Here is a 20,593-nt window from a genome sequence, read left to right on the forward strand (position 1 = left end):
CTCAATTTCATCATCAGTAAAACAAGGACGCTGATCTTCTAGTGGCTGACAGCATTAAAATCCTATGACTCTCCAACTTATAGCTTAATATTAAGCATGCTGCAGGAATTCAGGAAGAATAAACTGTCCTTAGTCCAGAATTCTGGATTTGACTGGATTTTAGCTGCTGCAGGTAGCTGCTACACAACAGCATGGTATAAATCAAAACCTGAATGGATGGGCTATAGTTGCCCTCCTGCCCTAGCTCTCTTAAGACTTTGTCTTCCACATACATACCATCTATTTCCAGCACCAGGAAGGAAAAAAAAAAGTCAAGTCAGAACATGACATTGCCAAGTTTTACTATTCAAGGTTGTAGGTATAAATTACAAATGGCCATATCCAAACTTGGCTGCCATTCAGTATTTTACCTTTCACAGGTACAATATCAATGTGATACAAAAATACAGGATCAAATCAGCCTATCTAATCAGTGTTTTAGGGTGAGACTTGTGGAAAGGAAACTAGACTAATAGTTTGGGGGGTGGGGAGGAAGGGCCAACTGGGAGTGGCAGTTGGGTCTTGTGACGAGCACTGCCTTCCTGCCGGTGGAGTCTGGGGTCCTGGTGTCGGAGGAGAGAGGAGCTTGTTCAGCCCAGTCTGGAGTGGCATGCTCTTCTTGGTTCAGCCCAAAGACACAGGCTTCTAAAGGTTAGAATTGTTCTTGTTTGCTTTCTGTGTACTGCTAAGATTCTGAATTAGAACAACAAGAGTAGACGGGAGTGGGACAAACTCTCCGCCAGCCTCAGATCTGAAGCTGAGAAAAACTCCAATCCCAACTAGTCATTAAACTTTATGTTATTTGAATTCGCAGTCAGATAAGTGGACTATCTTTTCTGGTCATAGAGGGAGCTGAACTTCAGCTCAATCATTCCAGAATAAAGAGTCCTTATCGGACCCCTGCAGCTTCCTCTCAGCAGGGGGCATCTCCCTCCCTTGCCTCACCAAACAGTGTTCCCTCTCTCCCCATAACTCCTCCTTACCCTCATACAAACCTCCCATTATCCCCTGTTTTTCAATCCTATTTCCTTTCCCAATAAATATTACAGACTGGAGCAGTGCCTGCAATAATCAGGAAATATTTTGGCAGGTGAATGAATGCAAGTGAAGTTCTGTCTTTGGGCTGTAGCACCAGAAGCCTATCATTTCTCTTGGTAGAGGTAAGCAAAGCCATAGCATAAACTGTGGGAATTAAGCCAGGGACTACTTAAGAGCTTTCCGTCCCCAGAAAAGGTGAAGGTTTGCACCCTGATACTATGTGTCGCATCTGTGTTGTTAAGAATCACTTTGCGCCATGAAGAAGTACCTATCCCTTCTACATTGTGGGATTTAGGGATTTGGTGCTCCTGTCATCTGGAAAATCCACATAAAGTTTTTTTGGCCCTCCCTTTATATCAGAGAAGAAAGTTTTTCTTTTTTCTTTTATAGGGTGTTTATGGTACCTTATTATAAAATCTGGGTTAAATATTTGGTCAATATGTTGATGTTATATAATACTATACACATGCTTTATACATTTCTGAATTTTTTCTGTATTGTCTGTTGGCCTTCACTGTCATCTGTGACTTGCAAAACTCCTCCCAGATTCCCATTTAATTTCTCTTGTTGATCTTTGATGTTTTCAAACTGTGATGGGGAAAGTCTTGATGTAGAAGGGATACCTATAATTTCCTATCTCCTAAGATGTAGTTTTTCTAGGGAGAAAAAGGAGACCAAGCAGGCTTAAGTTCTGCCCTGACCAGGAAGAGTCATCCCTGTTATTCCTGGACACCAATGTCAAGTCCCACAGATTCCTGGGGCTCTTCTTCAGGCTGGTTTCTTTGGCTTCCTCTCAGTTTGGTTAAAGATTTGCCTTTGCTCTAACTGTTGCTGCTTGAATTTCTTTAGCTCCCTGTAGGCCTGCACGACACGCTCTCTCTCCTCTGCCACAATCCGTTGTCGAGCCAATGAGACGGCTGAGGGCTGGGGGGCACTGCCAGGGGCCAGGAGGCTTGTCAGCAACAGGGATTTCTTGCCAAGCTGAGGAGAAGAGGGCAATAAACACAGAAGGTAAGAAATCAGGAGACATGTGAGACAGGACTCTCCCCTAGACCTATTCTTGGCACTAAAGACCCTAGTTCATGAGACCTGCCCATCACACAGACCAGGACAAGGAATAAGACAAAATTATCCTTTGAGGCTCCCTTTGTGGAAGGATCCTCTGCTCCCAGGCACACATTCTAAGTGTTACCTTGAAGCTTAACCAATCAACCTTCATTGGAAAGGTAATGGAGAAGGTTATTTCAAACTCTTATGACCCATTAATATGACACACTCTGCCCTTAGGGAGCACATCAGGTATCTAACCAGACCCTTTCACCCAAGTCTTACATTACCTTGTCACTGCTGATGCTCTTCCTTGGTTTTGCTGTCAGTTCTGGGGGCTGAAGAACAACCTCACCAAATTTCACAGAGTCTACAAGGGGAAGAAGAGGTATGAGAAAACTCATTATAGGATGCTGGATACATAACCAAACCACTCACATGCTTTCTCCCCCACTTGCTCTTGACCCAAGAACCACACACAACCTCGCTCTACCTTCCCCCATAAAAACAACCCTAGAGAAGAATGATTTCTAGTTCAAACTATTACATATGGCAGGGGGTACAGGTAGAGAACCAGACAAAATGTTGCATGTGGGCAGATGGACCCTGAGCTTGAATTTTTACCCCTGATCCTCACTATTTACCTCTCTCTCCCCGAGCCCTGATTCATAAAAAGGGCAGGTCGTTGGGTAGATCAAGTGAGAGAATATAAGTTTTGTAAACATGATGGCATGATATACATGTCGACTATGATTACATTCATTATCACAAGTGGCATGACTGAAGCCACCGGAAGCTAGCTAACCTGCTCTCTCTTATCTACAAGTCTTCAGAAACCCCTCAAATGCAGCTATTCCTTCTGGCCCAGTCTTCCAAAAGCAAGTGATTGGAAGATCAAATTCCAAGCAGGATTACCTCGAAATAGTTCTTTTTCCAGGTTGGCTATTGCTTTTTCCTCTTTCTGCTGTCTAACTTTATCCAAACGTCGTCGCTGGAACCTAAAAAGTCAAATATGACTCACATGAGGGGATGGGAGGTGGAGGTTGGGGTGGGAGGGATGGATAGAAAGGACTCACTATCCAGAAGTTAATAACTACAAGGCAACACATGAAACAGAGGCAGAAGTCTGAAGAAAATGGGTCAAAGGGAGCAGGAGGTCTATCCTCTCTAGAAATTTCCAACAGGTCCTAGAATTAAGTCAAGGAAAAAAAAATCACGAGGCTCTGGTGACAAGGGACTTTAGATGCAATCTTATTCAACAATATCCATGAAAAGCATCAGTCCCCTCTATAGCAGCTCTATGGAGGGCTGCCCAGATTTCTCTAGTGACGGGAAGCTCTATTCCCTGAGGAAGGCCACTCCATTTCTGGAGAGCATTAATAATAAGCAAGTTTGTCCTAACATTGGGCTGAAATTAGCCATTTGTAATTGCTACCCTTTGATCCTGGTTCAGACTCCCAAAAGAATCAATTATAGGTAATAATTCTTCTATATAACAACCTTGTCATATATTTAAAATCAGTGAACATGCCCTACCTACTTCTAATCACTTCAAATTAGTTCTTTTCTTTTCCAGGATAAATATCTCTGTGAACTACAAATGATTCTTCTGTGACATGATTTTGAATCCCCCTACTATCCTGGGTATTCTTCTCTGGAAAATATAGGATCCAGATTGGGCATAATAACCCAGTAGGAATAGGGCAGAAAATAATAGGATCCTTCATCCTGGATAATCTATGTCACCTAATAGATAGTTCAGTGATACAAGAGGTAGAATGCTTGGCCTGCGGTCAGGAAGATTTGAGTTCAAATCTGCCTTGGACATTTACTAGTTTTATGACCCTATGGAAGTCACTTAACCTGTTTGCCTCAGTTTCCTCAACCATAAAATAGGGATAATAGTAGCACCTAACACACAGAATGGTTGTGAGGATCAAATGATACCCATGTGAACTTAGTGATTTGTACAGTGCTTAGCATAGTGCCTAGCATATAAGGGGTGTTTAATAAAAGCTTATTTCCTCCCTTCCAAGAAAACCTTGGAACCTTTTTTTTGGTCAGCTATAATACACTGCTGATTCAAACTGAACTTATGGTCTAAACCACAAAATGTTTTTCACATAAAAAATCTCCAAATTTTCCTCTATCTCATACTTAAGTTTTTGAACATATAAACCTTATCTGGATCCTGATTCTATCATTCTATCTCTCCCCATTTTTAGGTCAACTGAAAATTTTAGAAAGAGTCCAAACACCTAATAAGTGTTTGGTAAAGGTGAATTACATTGTGAATAGTTTTAGAAATCCAACTTCACTGTCCTAATGAAGCCTGAGCTGGTTGGGCTCTAGGACAAAGTCTCCCAATATTTAAATCTGAGATTCTACCACACTAATAATAAAAAGAAAACAACTATAACTAGAGTAGGGTATAGGAACAAGGGAGTTTATGAATATCCTGCAATGGAATCTTTTATTCTGGATATCCTGCCCCAAAAGACACAGTGGCAATGAATGGTCTCCATGGAATTCCCCAAACTCAAAATTCCATCCTTCTAACTCCATGTTTTTGCATAGGCTATTAGGCAGTGCAATGGATAGGGAGCTGGGCAAGATCTGAGTTCAAATGCAGTCTTAGACACTTACTGGTTATGTAACCCTGGACAAGTCACTTAATCTGTAGGACCATAATTTGCTCATCTGTAAAAATGGAAATAATAATGGCACCTACCTCCCAGTGTTCTTGTGAGGATAAAATGAGGTAATATTTATAAAGTATTTTGTAGACCTTAAAATATTATATAAATACTAGCTGCTATTATTATAATTATGATAATTGGAATCTTAGGCTTCCTCCAAGCCGTGGCTCACTTCCTCCTGAAAGTCTTTCCTGTTTAGTGTTTTCTCCCTCCCTAATTAATTACATGCATACTTACCTATTTACATGTGCTATCCCCACAGTGGAATTTAAGCTTTTTGAAAGCTGGGGCTATTTATTTTTGGATTTATTATCTTTAGATCGCCATAGTGCCATGTACATGCTCTGCATACAGCAGGTTCTTAAAAAAAATGCCTGTTGTACTGGACTTGTCCTTGCAACACAACCACTCACACAGCATTTTGTACTGTTTGCTCTGTTACAAATTTGTTTTTGTTTCTCCAATTAGTTTACAAACTCTATAAGAGTAGGAAATTTAATTATGATGCTTTGGTGTATAGTACCTAGCCTAGTTTAATAAAATCTTTGTTTACGATTTAAACTGCAATCTTGCTTCTCTTGGTCTGGCTTTGGGGTTATCTGGAGGTTTTTATTGCCATCTGCTGGTGGATCTCCCTCACAGCTGTCAGCCAATGAAGCCTGTGATGTCATGCTGTAAGTTTTCCTCTTCATATCCCAACCAACCCTAACTCACCCTTTCTTCCGCTGAGATTTCTCTTTCTTTTGCTGAGATGTTTCTTCCTTTTCTGGTTTCCGTTCCACCTGGTTCTCACTGAGGAAGATCACGTGCTGGGCCTCTTGTTCCATTCGGTGGACATATGCTTTATCGGACTCCTTTTTTCCCTGCTTGAATTTGGGAACTGGAACATCTGACAGGGATCCCATTGCTTCCTTTTCAAACTTCTGCCTGAATGTCACTTGGGCTAGGGAAATCGCCAGAACATAAAGTTTTATTTATTTAAAATCTTTACCTTTTGTCTTAGAATCAATACTAAGCATTAGTTCCAAGGCCAAAGAGAAGTAAAGGCTAGGAAATGAGGTTGAGTGACTTGCCCAGGGTCACACAGCTGTGAAGTGTCTGAGGCCAGATTTGAACCTAGGACCTCCCATCTCTAGACCAGGCTCTCAATCCACTGAGCTACTCAGCTGCCTCCCAGAACATAGTTTTAAAACATAAAGTGACCCAAGAAATCAAATGGTTTGAAGCATTCATTCACTTTATAGAGAAGTACAGTGACCAGTGTGAATTTCAAAACTACTCCACCCTATTCAGACCATTCTTTAGAAGATCGGATTTAGCTATTTCCTGATCAATAACAATAGAGATACTTGGAATAACAGAATCAGGTCTTGGAAACTACATTTTCCACCCTACTCAGTGTAACAAGATTAAGAAGGGCTGCAGCAAACTCCAGATTTAATTATTTGAGAATATGGCCTTCAACAGACATGTACAAAAAAAGGACAGCTGGCGGTCCTAGGTCAAGCTAGAGCCACCATTGGCACATGTGAGATGCAGGAAGTGACAGGAAGTGAGGTAGAGAACAGACTCTGGAGTTCTCGGGACTTCCTGGGAGGAGGACGAGAGTCAGTTCAAGGCTGATGCTTGGAGTTGGAGGAGCCCCTTGGATTGCTTTTCTTCAGATTGGTCGCGTGAGCGATAAGGACGAATCCCTTTCCTTGCCTTGGCTATCCAAGGCCTTAAAGCCTGCGTTGGCTCAGCCTGAGCTCTCTCTCTCTCGGCGACCTTAAATTAATATATATCAGTCTTTTAAAGTGATTTCAATATCACACCAGAGTGGTAAAAATTCCAGAGCTTATGAGTGGTAGAAATGGGATAAGAAGCCAAGTCTTCTGACTCTCCCACTCTTTAGGATTTATTTAAGAGAGTAAAGGACTTTCTAACCTATAGGCATATAGACAGAAAAGGACTTTCCAGGCTTAATCAATGTAATCTATTCTATTAGACCTCCAAAGCAAGGGCTCTTCTTGTGTGTCAAAGACCCCTTTGGCAGCCTGATAAATCCTATGGACCCATCTCAGAACATGCTACTAAATGTTTCTAAATCAAATACATGGGGATTACAAAAGAAACTAACTGAAATACAATTATGCCTCCTACTCCTGCCTCTGCCCCCCCCCAAAAAAAAACCCCAGGTTTATTCCCCTTGCTAGAGAGAGGGGGAATAAAAGAGATGTCCCATTTTTAAAAAGTCCAATTCAAAATAAAATCTTAAATAAGCCTTGTTTCAGTATCACATATTTAGACCTGAAAGGGACCTGACCTATAGATCACTAAATCCAAATTCTCATTTTACATATCCAGAGACCTGTAAAGATCATTCTGATGAAAATGAAAATCAGAATTTGAACATAAGCCTTATAGGCCTTCTGACTACATTCAGCACTATGTATTATGGGTCACTTTATCCCTTTTCCTGCAATTTAATTCAACAAACACTGAACCTCATGCAAGTAGGTCACCTAGCCTTGCTCCTCCCTTCCTGGAATCAGGGCACTAAGAGGATCATAAATACAGAAGGCAGAAGCTCAATAAAAGCTGGAAAGGTGTAGAAAACACCTCCTGGAACACATGAATTCTATCCCTTAAATGGAAGAAATAGGGACTTGTTCTCCTGTGACAACACAGTTGGGGGGACCCTTATTACCCTCAAGTAACTGGCTACAGTATTCTGTAAGACATCCAAAGGGGGCCAAAGGGAAATGTGCCAGCCTTCTGAATCATTGTGTAATGGGAAGAAAATCACTTATTTCCTTTTATTCCTCCCTAACTGAATTCCTACCTCAATCCATAACAATCTATTCCAAACCTCTTCTCTTCTCAATCTTCCCAATTCTCCCCTTCCCTCCTCTCTCAGGTGAAGACCTCAGCTCTTAATTCATTGAGAAAATAAAGATCATTAGGTATAATCTTACCCTTCTCCAATTATCAACATTTCAAAATCCCTTTATATCTTCTTTTACTCTAGATTCTAGTCTCTGACAATGAAATAGCCCTTAAAGTCAACCCCTCAGTCACCTCTCCCCCACTTTTCCTCTACTTTTCAAAATCTCCCTTCTTTATAGGCTCTTTCCCTAATGCCTTCAAATATTCCCCCCACCTCCTTAAAAAATCCTTCCCAGGATCCCACCAGTACTATCCTATATCTCTTTCCCTCCTTTCTCAACCAGACTCTTAGAAACAGTTGTAGGAATTGACTTTTTCTCTCTAGATTTTAATGACTTTTTTCTTTTTTAAATCCTTACCTTCTGCCTTAAAATTAATACTGTGTATTGGTTTCCAAGGCATAAGAGTGGTAAAAGCTAGGCAATGGGGATTGAGTATCTAAAGCCACATCTGATCTCAGGACCTCTCATCTCTGGGACTGGATCTTTATCCACTGAGCCAGTTAGCTGCCCTCTTTAATTGTGAAGTATGATGGCTTTTCCCTCAGCCTTCACTGCTGACCACTTTGACTATTACTACTACTCTCTTTCTGGGTTTTCATGCATTTTCTCATCTGGTTCACCTCCTACATCTCTGACTCTGCAGGCTCATTATTCACATAATGTCTCCTTGATGGGGTCCTTCTCAAACTGGCCTTCCCCCTAGTCCTTACAGATAGCCCTCCATTTCCTATTCTCCTAATGAGCCTTTGACTAGCCTCACATGTGCCTCCTCCCTCCTCTCCTGGATCTCACAGAATCTCTATCAGAATTTAAGTAAGAACTGGAAAACATACATTTTGTCCCACATGTTCTATAATGTAGCTCTTTAGGCAACTTAAAGCTTACTGGCCCATCAGATGCATCCTCCTGGCTAGCATTTATAAATGTGTGAATTTACTTGACAATTAGTCCCAGTGGCTGGGATATGTCTCTACATTTAACCAGCCCCCATATCCCATCAATTCTGTCCCTTTTTTCCACCTTCTTCCTTTCCATTGCACAGCCACCACTGTAGTTCCAGTGAAGGCCCAGATCTTCTTGCCTCCTTGATTATAGTCTCTCCCTGATAATCTATTCTGACAGAATGATTTATTTGAAGCATATTTTATTCATGATAATCTAGTTCAACATCCCTCCCCAACCTTACAACACTTTAAAGCCTCCCTTTAGTTACCAAATAAAGTCCAAATTTTTCAACCTCTTATTAGAGGTCATTTACAAATGCCTCCATCTATCTTCCCAATCTTAACTCCTCTTCTCCCACCTCCTCCACATCACATGTATCCATCCCAGGGTTTATTTAGCTAGTCTGAATGTCTGAACTACTGATTATTGTCCGAGTGGCCCCATATTTATACTTTTGATCAGGGGTCCCCAAATTACAGGCTGCGGGCCACATGCAGCCCCCAAGACCATTTATCCAGCCTCACTGCACTTCTGGAAGGGGCACCTCTTTCATTGGTGGTCAGTGAGAGGAGCACAGTATGTGGCGGTGATACAAAATATGATGTCGCTCGCGTACATCACTACTTCTGGTGACATAATCCTTTGCATGGCACCTTGTTCTGAGAGTAACTGAACGAGAATGAGGTGCTGCGCAAAGGATTATGTGGCTGCACAATGAAAGACATCAGCATGGTGAGCTGTGATCTGGGGGAGGGGATTCTACACAGTGTACACTGCTGCCCGGTATAGTGGTGGCAGTGATGGGCCTGTGCAAGGTGTGACAGGCCCATCACAGCCAATGCTGCAGCCTCCATACTATATACAGGCATCGGATAGCAATGATTTGGCCTGTGACATCAGTGGAGGGCCTCTACTGTGAGAAGCCCACCACTGCCACTGTATGTTTTATAAGACACCCTCTGTTTTTGGGGGGTCAAATTAATATAAGATAGTGTCTTATTTTGGGGGAAACACAGTAGTACAATGCGGGGGCCATTGTACTGTGCAGTAATGTGGGGAGAGCCTTTTGGGCAAAGGGAGGTTATAGGGGCCATTATGTTGTGCATCTGGGGGAGTATGGTTGCCACTGTACTATGTGGGGGAAGTGAGGCATGTGTTTTTCATATTACGGTCTATAATTACAGATCTATAAATATGGACCGCAAGAGGACACACACTAATGTCATGCCTTCTTTTTTCCTGCTGTGGAATCTGACCCGTGTGATCAGATTCCTGTGTGAGTTCACAGATCGCAGTATGGTTCACACAGGGTAGTGTAAACTGGAAAGGTGGTGGAGGAACCGGCAGGATTACAGAGCCACACCACACCAGTGTGAGCCTGAGGTAAAAGTGGAGTTCCACCAATATGGCCACTGGTGAGGCTGAAATGATGTGGACTGGGAAGGCTGCATTGATGGACACAGATCAGACTGCATTGATGGGCAATGCAGTCTGTATGCCTCTGTGTGGGCAAAATTATTGTTGGTATATTGTTTTTGTATATATATGTATTTCAAATTGCTATTAGTAAAATACATATATCCCTAGGAAACAATGATGTCAAGAAAGAGAAAAATTGACTCGGAGTGTAGGATATTCAAAGAACAGTGGACTTATGATTACTTTTTCATGGAAAGAGCTGTGTGATATGCCAGAATATAGTGTCTGTATTCAAATAATACAATTTGTGTTGACACTATCAAACTCAACATAAAGATAAATATGATTGGTTGGAGGTGTGAGAAAAGATAAAATATTAAAACTGAAAAATACATTGACAACTCAGCAAAATACTTTTGTGAAGCAGAAGCAGCTAAATATTCATCACTGCGAGCAAGTTTTCAAGTTGCCAAGCTAATAGTGTGTACTGGCAGACCATTCATGGAGGGAAAATTTGTTAAAGAGTGCCTTCTTTCTGTTGCCAAAGAGATGTGTCCAGAAAAGGCAGACTTATTTAGTACAGTTAGTCTTTCAGGATCTACAATTACATGAAGGATTGAAGAAATGGGAGATAATTCACATCAGCATTTGCAAAACTCTGCAAGAAAACTTTCCTATTTTCCCTTGGCACTCAACGAGAGCAATGATGTTTGTGATTCTGAACAACTTCTAATTTTTATTCGTGGGATGAATGACAATTTTGAAGTCACAGAAGAGCTTGATGCACTGCAAAGCATCAAAGGAACAACTACAGGAGAGGATATCTATGAAAAGGTTTCCCAAACTGTGAAGGATTTGGAGCTGGACTGGACTAAACTAGCCAATGTGACAACTGATGGTACTCCTAGCATGGTGGGGTCTAAGAAAGGAGTAATTGCTCGCATTAACCAAAAGATGGACAAACATAACCATTCTCATCCAATAGCCATACATACATACATATTCTGCTTCATCCATCAACAAGTGCTGCTATGTAGTAAATCACTGAAGTGGGACTCTGTTATGAAAATTGTGGTATCTTGTGTTAACTTCATTAGAGCTAATGCATTAAATTACAGACAATTTCAGGAATTTCTGTCTGAGCTAAATGTTGCCTATGAAGATGTTCCGTACCATACAGAAGTTCATTGGCTGAGTCGAGGGAGAGTTTTGAGACAATTTTATGACTTACTTCCACAGATTGCATCTTTTATGCTTTCAAAAAACAAAGAAGTATCGGAACTCAATGATGCAGAATGGAAATGGCACCTCACCATTTTGACAGATGTAACAGAGCTACTCAACAGTTTCAATATGCAACTTCATGGAAAAGGGAAGCTCATCTGTGATATGCAATCACATGCATCTGAAGTAAAATTAGGCCTTCTTACCAAACAAGGGAAGGAGGAAAATTTCTGTCATCTCCCCTTAACTCAAAATCTGTTAGTGGAAAAACCCTTGATTGCATTCCCAAAAGAAACATGTGTAGATTCACTGGAAAAGTTGCAAAAGGAGTTCCAGTTCAGATTTAAAGAGCTTCATTTCCATGAACAGGACATACAGCTTTTCCATAAACCATTTTCTATTGACATTGAAAATGTAGATACAATTTACCAAATGGAACTGGCTAAACTGCAGAATTGTGACTCTCTGAAAGACGCATTCAAGTCAAGTAGCTTGTCTAATTTCTATGCATCTCTCCCCTCTGTGACATATCCTAATCTCAGGAACCATGTACTCAAAATGGCAACCACCTTTGGCAGCACTTATGTCTGTGAACACTTTTTCCAGAATGAAACATCTGAAATCTCCAATCAGATCTAGACTAATTGATGCACACTTGCATCACTTGTTACGGTTAGCAGTGACAAATAGAACCGGACACTGACCATTAGCCAAAAGCAGGCCCATAGTTCCCGCTGAAATACTGGTCAGTTTATTGATTTTAAATTTACTCGTTCTTTATTTTAAATATTGTATTTGTTCCCATTTTGTTTTTTTTACTTTAAAATAAGATATGTGCAGTGTGCATAGGGATTTGTTCATAGTTTTTTTAATAGTTCAGCACTCCAACGGTCTGAGGGACAGTGAACTGGCCCCCTGTGTAAAAAGTTTGGGGACCCCTGCTTTTGATAATGTCGTTTCTCTTTCCTGATTTTCTGCCAACTAAAATACCACCCATTGATCATGACTTAGCTCACATTCCTCATAATCCACACATGATCCAAACAACCAAATCCAAACCAAAAGTGACTCTTTGGCACTATAGGCAGTGCATGAGTCTCGAAAGCTGAAGCTCCTGAGTTCGATCCTCAGAAGGAGGATGTGGTATACTGGGAGAGGCTTCTGGAGAAAAAGAGTCACTCGACTTCAGACTGGGCTTAGCTCCCACCTGAAGTGGATTGTCTTTCCCATGAGAGTCCCCCACTCAGTCTGAAATTGCCAGCCTGGGACTCCCTTTAGGGTAGATTCCCATGGGAACAGGGAACAGGGAACAAGGTCAAGCTTTGGGGTCTCCAACCTATAAGCTAGTCCTAAAACTTGGGGTTCACCAGATCCCACTAGGCCACAAGTTTGGTATTCCTAGATTCCATGTTGACACTGTACAGAGTGGAGAAGACTTTGGAATAATGCATTCATAGTTCATCTTTTCCTTACTTCTAATGGAAAATGTAGCAAAGGGTGGGGGAAGATATTTCTCTCCCCTTTGTTCCCTGTGAATTTTAAAAGTCTCCATCTTGGTCTAGCACCCAAAAATTGTGCACACCCACACTACACGGGCATGTGCTAGTCAATGACAAATCAGAAATAACTAACTGCCCACCTGGGCTGTCCTAAGCCAAGCTAGAGCCAACCATTGGCATTTGTGAAACACAGGAAGTGAGGTAGGGAACAGCCTCTGGAATTCACTCACTTCCTGTGGAGAGAGCTAGACGGGAGTTGGTGTTAGGAGCTTGGACAGGGTTTTGCAGACAATGGATTCCTTGCTATGGGGAAATTACTAAACCTCTTATAGCACTAACAAGGGATGTAGTCCCTGAACCCCTAAAATTAGAGCCTGAACACATGTCAGCTCTATCAGAGCTAAAAAAGGCTATCCTATCTGCCCCTGCTCTAGGCATCCCAAATTACAACAAGCCATTTACTTTGTATGTACATGAGCGAAGAGGAGTAGCCTCAGGCGTTTTAACTCAGACTCTGGGGCCTTCTCAGCGTCCAGTTGCTTATTATTCAGCCCAGCTGGACCCAATAGCTTCAGGAGCACCACCATGCCTTAGAGGAGTGGCTGCTACTGCTTTACTAGTGACAAAAACCGTTGATCTAGTATTAGGATGCCCATTGACAATTATGTGTCCACATGAGGTAGAAGCATTGTTGTTAAGACAGAGAACACAGGCATTTTCTGATCAGCGAATTACAAGGTATGAAATAACCTTGCTAAATAATGAAAATATTACTCTGAAACGCTGTTCAACCCTTACTCCTGCCACCTTGCTTCCAGACTTACCAACTTCAGGAGAACCATTACACAGTTGTGAAACACTAGTGTCCATGGCAGAAAAGCCTCGAGATGATCTCTTGGACACTCCCTTAAAGAACTCAGACCTGATCTTATTTACTGATGGTTCTTCTTTCATGAGGGATGGCATACGCTATAGTGGAGCTGCCGTAGTCTCAGAATTTGCCACTGAGTGGTCAGCCTCATTGCCTTCTAACATTAGCGCTCAAGGAGCAGAGCTCATAGCTCTGAAACATGCCTGTATAATTGCCAAAGGTAAAAAGGCAACAATTTATACAGATTCTAGATATGCTTTTGGCATTTGTCACTCAGTCGGGATGCTATGGCTCCAGAGAGGATTTTTAACCTCAGCTGGAAAATCCATAGCTAATGCTGAAATTATTAATGAAGTCCTTTCTGCTCTTCAGCTGCCTGAAGCCCTAGCTGTAGTTCATTGCTCAGCCCATACAGGTGGCACCGACCCTGTCTCTAGGGGAAATGACCGAGCAGATGCTGCTGCAAAGCTAGCAGCCATAGAAGGGCCTGAATTACTTCTAACATTAACAACTACTGATGACTCAAACTTATCACTTTCCTATGATGAGAAGGAAGTGGAAAAATGGAAACAGAAATTAAAAGCAAAACAGATCAATGGAGTCTGGGTGTCATCTGAAGGAAAACCCCTGCTCCCTAGAAGTTTCTATCACCAAATTTGCCAATCTGTTCATAATAATGGCCACTTTGGTACCCAGGGCATCGTGGACTCTGTTAAGAGAGTATGGATAGCCCCTGGTATAACTACCATAGCCTCTAAAGTGTGTTCATCCTGCCCTATTTGCCAGGCATATAACCAACATGCATATCGTGGAAAAGCCTTTGGTGGACGCCCTCTGGCTTACACACCTTTTGAGCACCTGCAGATAGATTTTATAATGATGCCAAAGGCTGGACAATATAAATTTTGTTTGGTCATAGTAGACCAACTGACCAGATGCAGCAGCTTTTGTTGCTAAGGTGCTTTTAAAAGAAATTATTCCTCGCTTTGGCCTACCAGCACGTATTAATTCCGATAGGGGGAGTCATTTTACTGATTCTGTTCTAAACCAGATATATTCTTGCTTGGGGATAACTCCAAAATTCCATGTTCCATATCATCCCCAGAGTTCAGGCCACGTTGAGAGGATGAACAAAGAACTTAAAACTATGATTGGAAAATTATGCACTGAGACCCATTTAAAATGGCCTGAAATTCTCCCTCTGGCCCTATTTTACCTTAGAAGCAGGCCTAGAGGAGACTTACATATCTCACCATTTGAGATGCTTTTTGGACATCCGCCTATACAGGCTAAGCCTTTCTCCCCGGCTTATACATCGCTATTAGGGGGAGATACTACTATTGCTTCCTATATACAGGAATTACAGCACAAACTGCGTGAGCTACATGAATCCGGAGCTGCAGTACAAGCTGGACCATTAGACTTTTCACTTCACGACCTGAACCCAGGAGACAACGTGTATATAAAGAACTTCCAGCGTACAGGAGCAACCCAGCCTTCCTGGGAAGGACCATTCCAAATATTGTTAACTACTCCAACATCTATAAAGGTTGGAGAAAAGGACTCTTGGATTCACTGTTCTCATGTAAAGAGAGCATCTTCTGTTGAGACTGATTGACTGTATCCTATACATGCATTGGAGATAACTACCCATTGACAAGTGGAACTGTTTTATTCTGCTTTTGACACATTGAATTCCTAAATTTAATTTTTTTCCTTTTTTCCTTTTTTTCTCGTTTCCTTATTTTATTATTATTATTTTTACATTATTTTATTTTTTCCCTTTTTCTCATTTCTATGTACTTAAGGTACATATGATCAATATTAATTTTATTCTACAATATTAGTTTAAATATATATACTTGCTGTTATTATTAATATGCACCCAAACAGCTTTAGACTATGGGAACCTGCCATTTATTGATAATTGTTGTGGGACTATGATTAATGTTTGTGTCTGATTCTAGGAACGAGATAAGAAAAGGAGCACAGAGATAACCTGGATAATGCCAAAAGAGCTCACAGGTCTAAAAATCAAAGACCAATCCAGGTAGGATTAATGCATTTCTAAGCCAATACTAAGGACTTGAACCTAGTGTGAGACTCGGGGTTGCGACACTTGACAGACGTTAAGATGTAGGCCTTCCTTGTATCCACACTCTTCGTGAAAATACCTACAGACAAGTACCTAAGGTTGGCTACCATCCTGGCTCCATCCATTCCTGAGAACGAAGGTAAAATCAGACGAGGGGATGACACTTCCCTAGATATAAAATAAAAATCTGGTCCTCTTTTTTCTCTCCTATAGTATGGCAACTTCCTGTAGCCTTGGCTGCAAATGGGCAAGTAAAATATGCTGCATTCTGTCCTACAGACTTGTGGGATTAGAAATTACTTAACTGGACCCTAATACAGGGGCCTGTGGGGAAAAAAAAATTTTTTTTAATTCTTGCTTTCTCAAATTTTGTATACATAGATTTTTTGATTTTTGATACTGATTTTGAATTCTTCTTTAATATAAATATGCATATATAAAGGGTTTATATTTTTCCCTTAATTTTTTCCTTTTCCTTTTTCTTCTTTTGATTTTGATTTTTTATTTTATTTTCATATTGTTTTGTTTTTTCTTTTGAATTAACTCACACACCCCCACAACAAAAACTTGAATCCTCAGCTGGACTCAGTGTTTTTTCAACACTTTCTTCAGGGGGGATTGTATTTCATCAAATCCAAGATTTAAATTTTGTTCGAGATAAATCTTCAGAGAAGAAGCTTGCTAACTAACTGAATCCAGAGAATGAACTGTTTGCAGAAATATATCTAAACCTTTTCACTACAGGAAGATCCAGAATGAACCTTGGGGTGTGGTTGATTGAACATTTTTGAATGTACACTCTTATGCCAAAGGGGACTGCCCCCTAATTGGCTTTTGTCAATGTGCCCAGCAAAACATTGGTTTGCTGTCTTTCTCTCTCCTCTATTTCCCCATATTTACAACTATTATAATTTTCCTCTTAGTGGGTAAAAAATTTTTGTATACACTTGCAGTTAGAAATTTTTGGGGTGCAGTATGCTTATGTTTAGTGATCAATTGGGGAGACTAGTCTCCCAATCATCATCAGGGGGGATTGTGAATTTTAAAAGTCTCCATCTTGGTCTAGCACCCAAAAATTGTGCACACCCACACTACACGGGCATGTGCTAGTCAATGACAAATCAGAAATAACTAACTGCCCACCTGGGCTGTCCTAAGCCAAGCTAGAGCCAACCAGTGGCATTTGTGAGACACAGGAAGTGAGGTAGGGAACAGCCTCTGGAATTCGCTCACTTCCTGTGGAGAGAGCTAGACGGGAGTTGGTGGTAGGAGCTTGGAGAGGGAGGACGCCCGCAGACAGCTTTCCTTCAGATCACTCACGTGAGTTAAGGACTGATTCTTTCCACCTGGGCCCTTTGGGCCTAAAACTCCCTCTGCCTTGGCCAGAGGTTGAGTAGCCCCTTTCCCTTTTCTCTTCTCTCCTTCTCTCCCTCTCCTTTCCCTACTCCCAGTGTGATTAAACCTCCATAAACTCCATTCTGACTTGAGTGTTTCATTTTAGGAATTTCATAAGTAAATTCCTTGGCGGCCATTGTTCAATATTACATAAATCCTGTAGCCACATTTTTAACCATTACAGTGCTCATAACCTCTCCCAGAAGCCTAAAATTTCTACCATTACATCCCTTTTCCCAATTGGCAATGGTGTTGTGGCAGTGAGTTCAGCTGAGGTGGCACCAGGAACCTCAGATTTGTAGTTGAGACTCTGTTGGCCAGAGAGGCAAGGTTCCTACTGGTTCTAGGGTACTGGTTCTTTTTTTTCCCTCAGAGTGCATAGCAAACAAAACCCTAAGCCAAGATTTCAGCTGAACCTGAAGCTAAAGACAGTGTATACCAATGCCAACTATCAGAGTCAGAGGTCCTGTTTAGAGGTCAACCAGAACAACTCCCTAAGGAAAAAATGCTTCAACCCACAAGAAATAGTTAAGGTCCATTATGAGAAGATATTGTGTGATGGAGAAGAGGGGGAGATGCATCCCTAGAGGTAACCTGCGTTGAACATATATTTCTAATATCTGTACCTCACAACTTGAAAGATTTATGAATATAGCTAGGGGTTTGAAGTGGAGAGGAAACACTGAACTTGGGAGTCAAGAAGACCAAATTTAAATATAGTCTCAGATATTTACTAGCTGTGTGACCCCAACTCTGGGGAAAATCACTTAATCTCTCTCAGCCTTAGTTTCTTCAGTGGTAAAAAAGAGAATAATAGTACCTACTTCCAGGGCTGCTGTGAGAACACAATGATATAATATGTGCAAAGTACTTTGTAAATCTTAAAATATAAATGCTAGCTCACCACTGACACTGGGTGTTATGGTCTGGGGGTGGGGGGTTGTTGATATTTATCATGCCATTTCAAAAAATGCCTTTTGCTTTGAGGCTTCCAGCTGTTTATCAAAAGGAAAATACATCCACAGTGGCTTATGAACTATAGCTCAGGAGAATACAGTGACTGGGTATTTTATTTTAATTTTTAAAACCCTTACCTTCCCATTTTAGAATCATTATTGCTTCCAAGACAGAAGAGTGGTATGGGCTAGGCAATGGGGGTTAAGTGACTTGCCCAGGGTCACACAACTAGGAAGAATCTGAAGTCAAATTTGAACCTAGGACCTTCTATCTCTAGGCCTGGCTCTCAATCCACTGAACTACCCAGATGCTCCCCTCCTCCCCCCAAGTATTTTAAAGGAGAGGCTGTTGCTTTCATTCCTTTCAATATCCCCCATACAGAGTAAGTACTCAGTCAATGCTGAATTGACTATAGCTGAATTAAAAGATATATTGAGAGTGACAGAGTAGAGCCAGGAATCCTGAAGTTCTGGGTTCAAGTACTATTTCTAACACATTTGTAGGTCACAGAGAAGTCATTTAACTTCTTAGTCCCCTTAGGAAGATGAAGTGTTTTATAATCAATAAAGTGCTGATGCACACAATTTTACACAAAAACCCCCTTGAAGCAATGAAATCACAAGTCTACCCCACCCAAAGACATTCTAGTCACTCCCATCCATTGGGAAGTAGCCCAATGGGTCTTACCTTCTTTTCTTTTCTTTTTGCTGATATGTTTTTTCATCTCTTGACGACTCTTCATAATTTCCCGAAGTCGGAAAGGAATCTCTTGATCATCTAAGTTCTTGGGCTTAGAATCTACCTTCTTCTTCTCTTTTCTAGAAAGAATAAAAATACAAGAAATGTGTTGGCAACTTCTGAACACCTTCCACTGAAAGCTGGTGGTTATACTGGATGACTCTCCTATCTGCACCTTGGGTTGGGGCTAATCATTTGCCCATAGTTTCTGTAATCTAAACTGAATTTTCATGGACCTAATGGCAATCAGAAGTCACTACCTCACCTATTCCCTATGGGGTGGTCAAGATCTAAAATGACATTAAATTCATAAAATCTTTGAATTGGAAAAAATCTTGATGCCCTAGATCCAAAGTATGTTATGAGAAAAATGATGGCCCAGTTCCCCAAAGAGTAGGTGTGCATATGTATCTCAGTATGGGATCCTAACTCTGTCACTTTATACTTTGTACAATTAATTTAGCCTTCCTAGGCCTCAATTTCTTCACCTATTAAAAAAGCAGGGGTGGAGAGGTGGATTAATGGGCTCTGAGATTCCTTCTAGCTCTAGATTTTATGATAGAGACAATCTAGTACAGACTTCATTTAACAGGAAACAGGTTGAAATAGGTGGCTCAAGTCAAAGTCACATGGATAGTCTGGGGCAAGCCAAGCCTCAAACACAGGTATCCTGGCCCAAATATTTCAACTGTACCACAGTCTCTAATTTGGAACTTGTAAACCATTTACTATTACAGGCTGGCTAAATAAGAATGATAAGCACTGAAATACTATAAAATCTCAAATTTTCAAGGAATCTCAGTCTCTTTTCCTAACTCTCTCCCTTTCCTTGGACTAGACTAGTTGTAACCAATTTTCACAAAGCCTCTAGTGCAAAGTACTCTAAGTGTGCTTGAAAACAGAGGAGACCAAAATGGGGAGCAATGTACAAAAACATTTTGTGGACCATAAATTACCATGTAATAAACAGTAATGATCTGAAGGTTTTAAAAATGTTTAACATACATTTCATGAGACCTATTGGGGCAGTCATCATTCCCACTCTCACGGCTAGAAAAGTCTGAGACCACAGTTAAACTCAGGAAGAAAAGTCTTCCTGACCCAAGGCCCAGCACTCTCTTCATTGCGCTATCTAATAGTCCCATTCCCATTTTACAGATCAGGAAACCGAGGCTTAGAAATTAAGTGACTTGTCCACGATTACCATCAATATTTTAATTCATTTCGTGAATCGGTGGTAATAATACTAATCTATAATCATCAGTGTTGTTAATACTATTAATTAACTACATTACTTATATTATTAAATACATATTATATATATATATATGCATATATATATATATATATATATATAAATACAAGTCGGGAAAACTGGGTGGAAGAGGTCTCTGACAGGAGAGAGGCGTGGATGTGACCCCCGAGAGACTTGTAGTACCTCGCCTGTATCAGCTGCGGCGTCGGAGATTGTTTCCCTCGTTTCTGCTGCCCCTGCTGCCTTCGAGGGTCTCGGGCGGCTAACCCCGCAGGCCCCGGGGCTCTGGGGGGCCCAAGTCGGGTTTTCGCCATTCTCCACTTCAGGTTAAGACATCCACATGGTTACGCTTCCGCCTTCCGCCTTCCGCCTTCCGCTTTCCGCCTTCCGCCCCGGCAGGTCCCAGCCTCTCTTCCTGCCTTCTTTGTCCCGCCTTCTCCCC

The 20,593-nt window shown here is 41.2% G+C and overlaps 1 protein-coding gene across 1 annotated transcript; it reads right to left on the bottom strand.

Annotated features, from left to right (window-relative positions):
- Nucleotides 1–324: 324 nt before the first annotated feature.
- On the bottom strand, nt 325–20,562 carry CCDC137 (coiled-coil domain containing 137). Its single transcript, XM_001379768.4, has 6 exons — nt 20,335–20,562; nt 18,846–18,976; nt 5,538–5,766; nt 3,040–3,122; nt 2,415–2,494; nt 325–2,058 (listed from the first exon to the last, which is right to left on the bottom strand). The coding sequence occupies exons 1-6, from the start codon at nt 20,463–20,465 to the stop codon at nt 1,846–1,848; spliced, it is 867 nt and encodes a 288-aa protein (XP_001379805.1). The 5' UTR covers nt 20,466–20,562; the 3' UTR covers nt 325–1,845.
- Nucleotides 20,563–20,593: the final 31 nt, after the last annotated feature.

Source organism: Monodelphis domestica, chromosome 2 (assembly GCF_027887165.1).
Source record: "Monodelphis domestica isolate mMonDom1 chromosome 2, mMonDom1.pri, whole genome shotgun sequence".
Taxonomy (NCBI): Eukaryota; Metazoa; Chordata; class Mammalia; order Didelphimorphia; family Didelphidae; genus Monodelphis; species Monodelphis domestica.

Excerpts from the sequence above, each read along its gene's own strand:
- CCDC137 (XM_001379768.4), bottom strand. The coding sequence starts at position 20,465 with ATGGCGAAAACCCGACTTGGGCCCCCCAGAGCCCCGGGGCCTGCGGGG. Across the intron at positions 3,123-5,537 it reads AAATCTCAGCGGAAGAAAGG|GTTCCAGCGACGACGTTTGG; the intron begins GTGAGTTAGGGT and ends TTGACTTTTTAG. Across the intron at positions 2,495-3,039 it reads GGAAAAAGAACTATTTCGAG|ACTCTGTGAAATTTGGTGAG; the intron begins GTAATCCTGCTT and ends TTCCCCTTGTAG.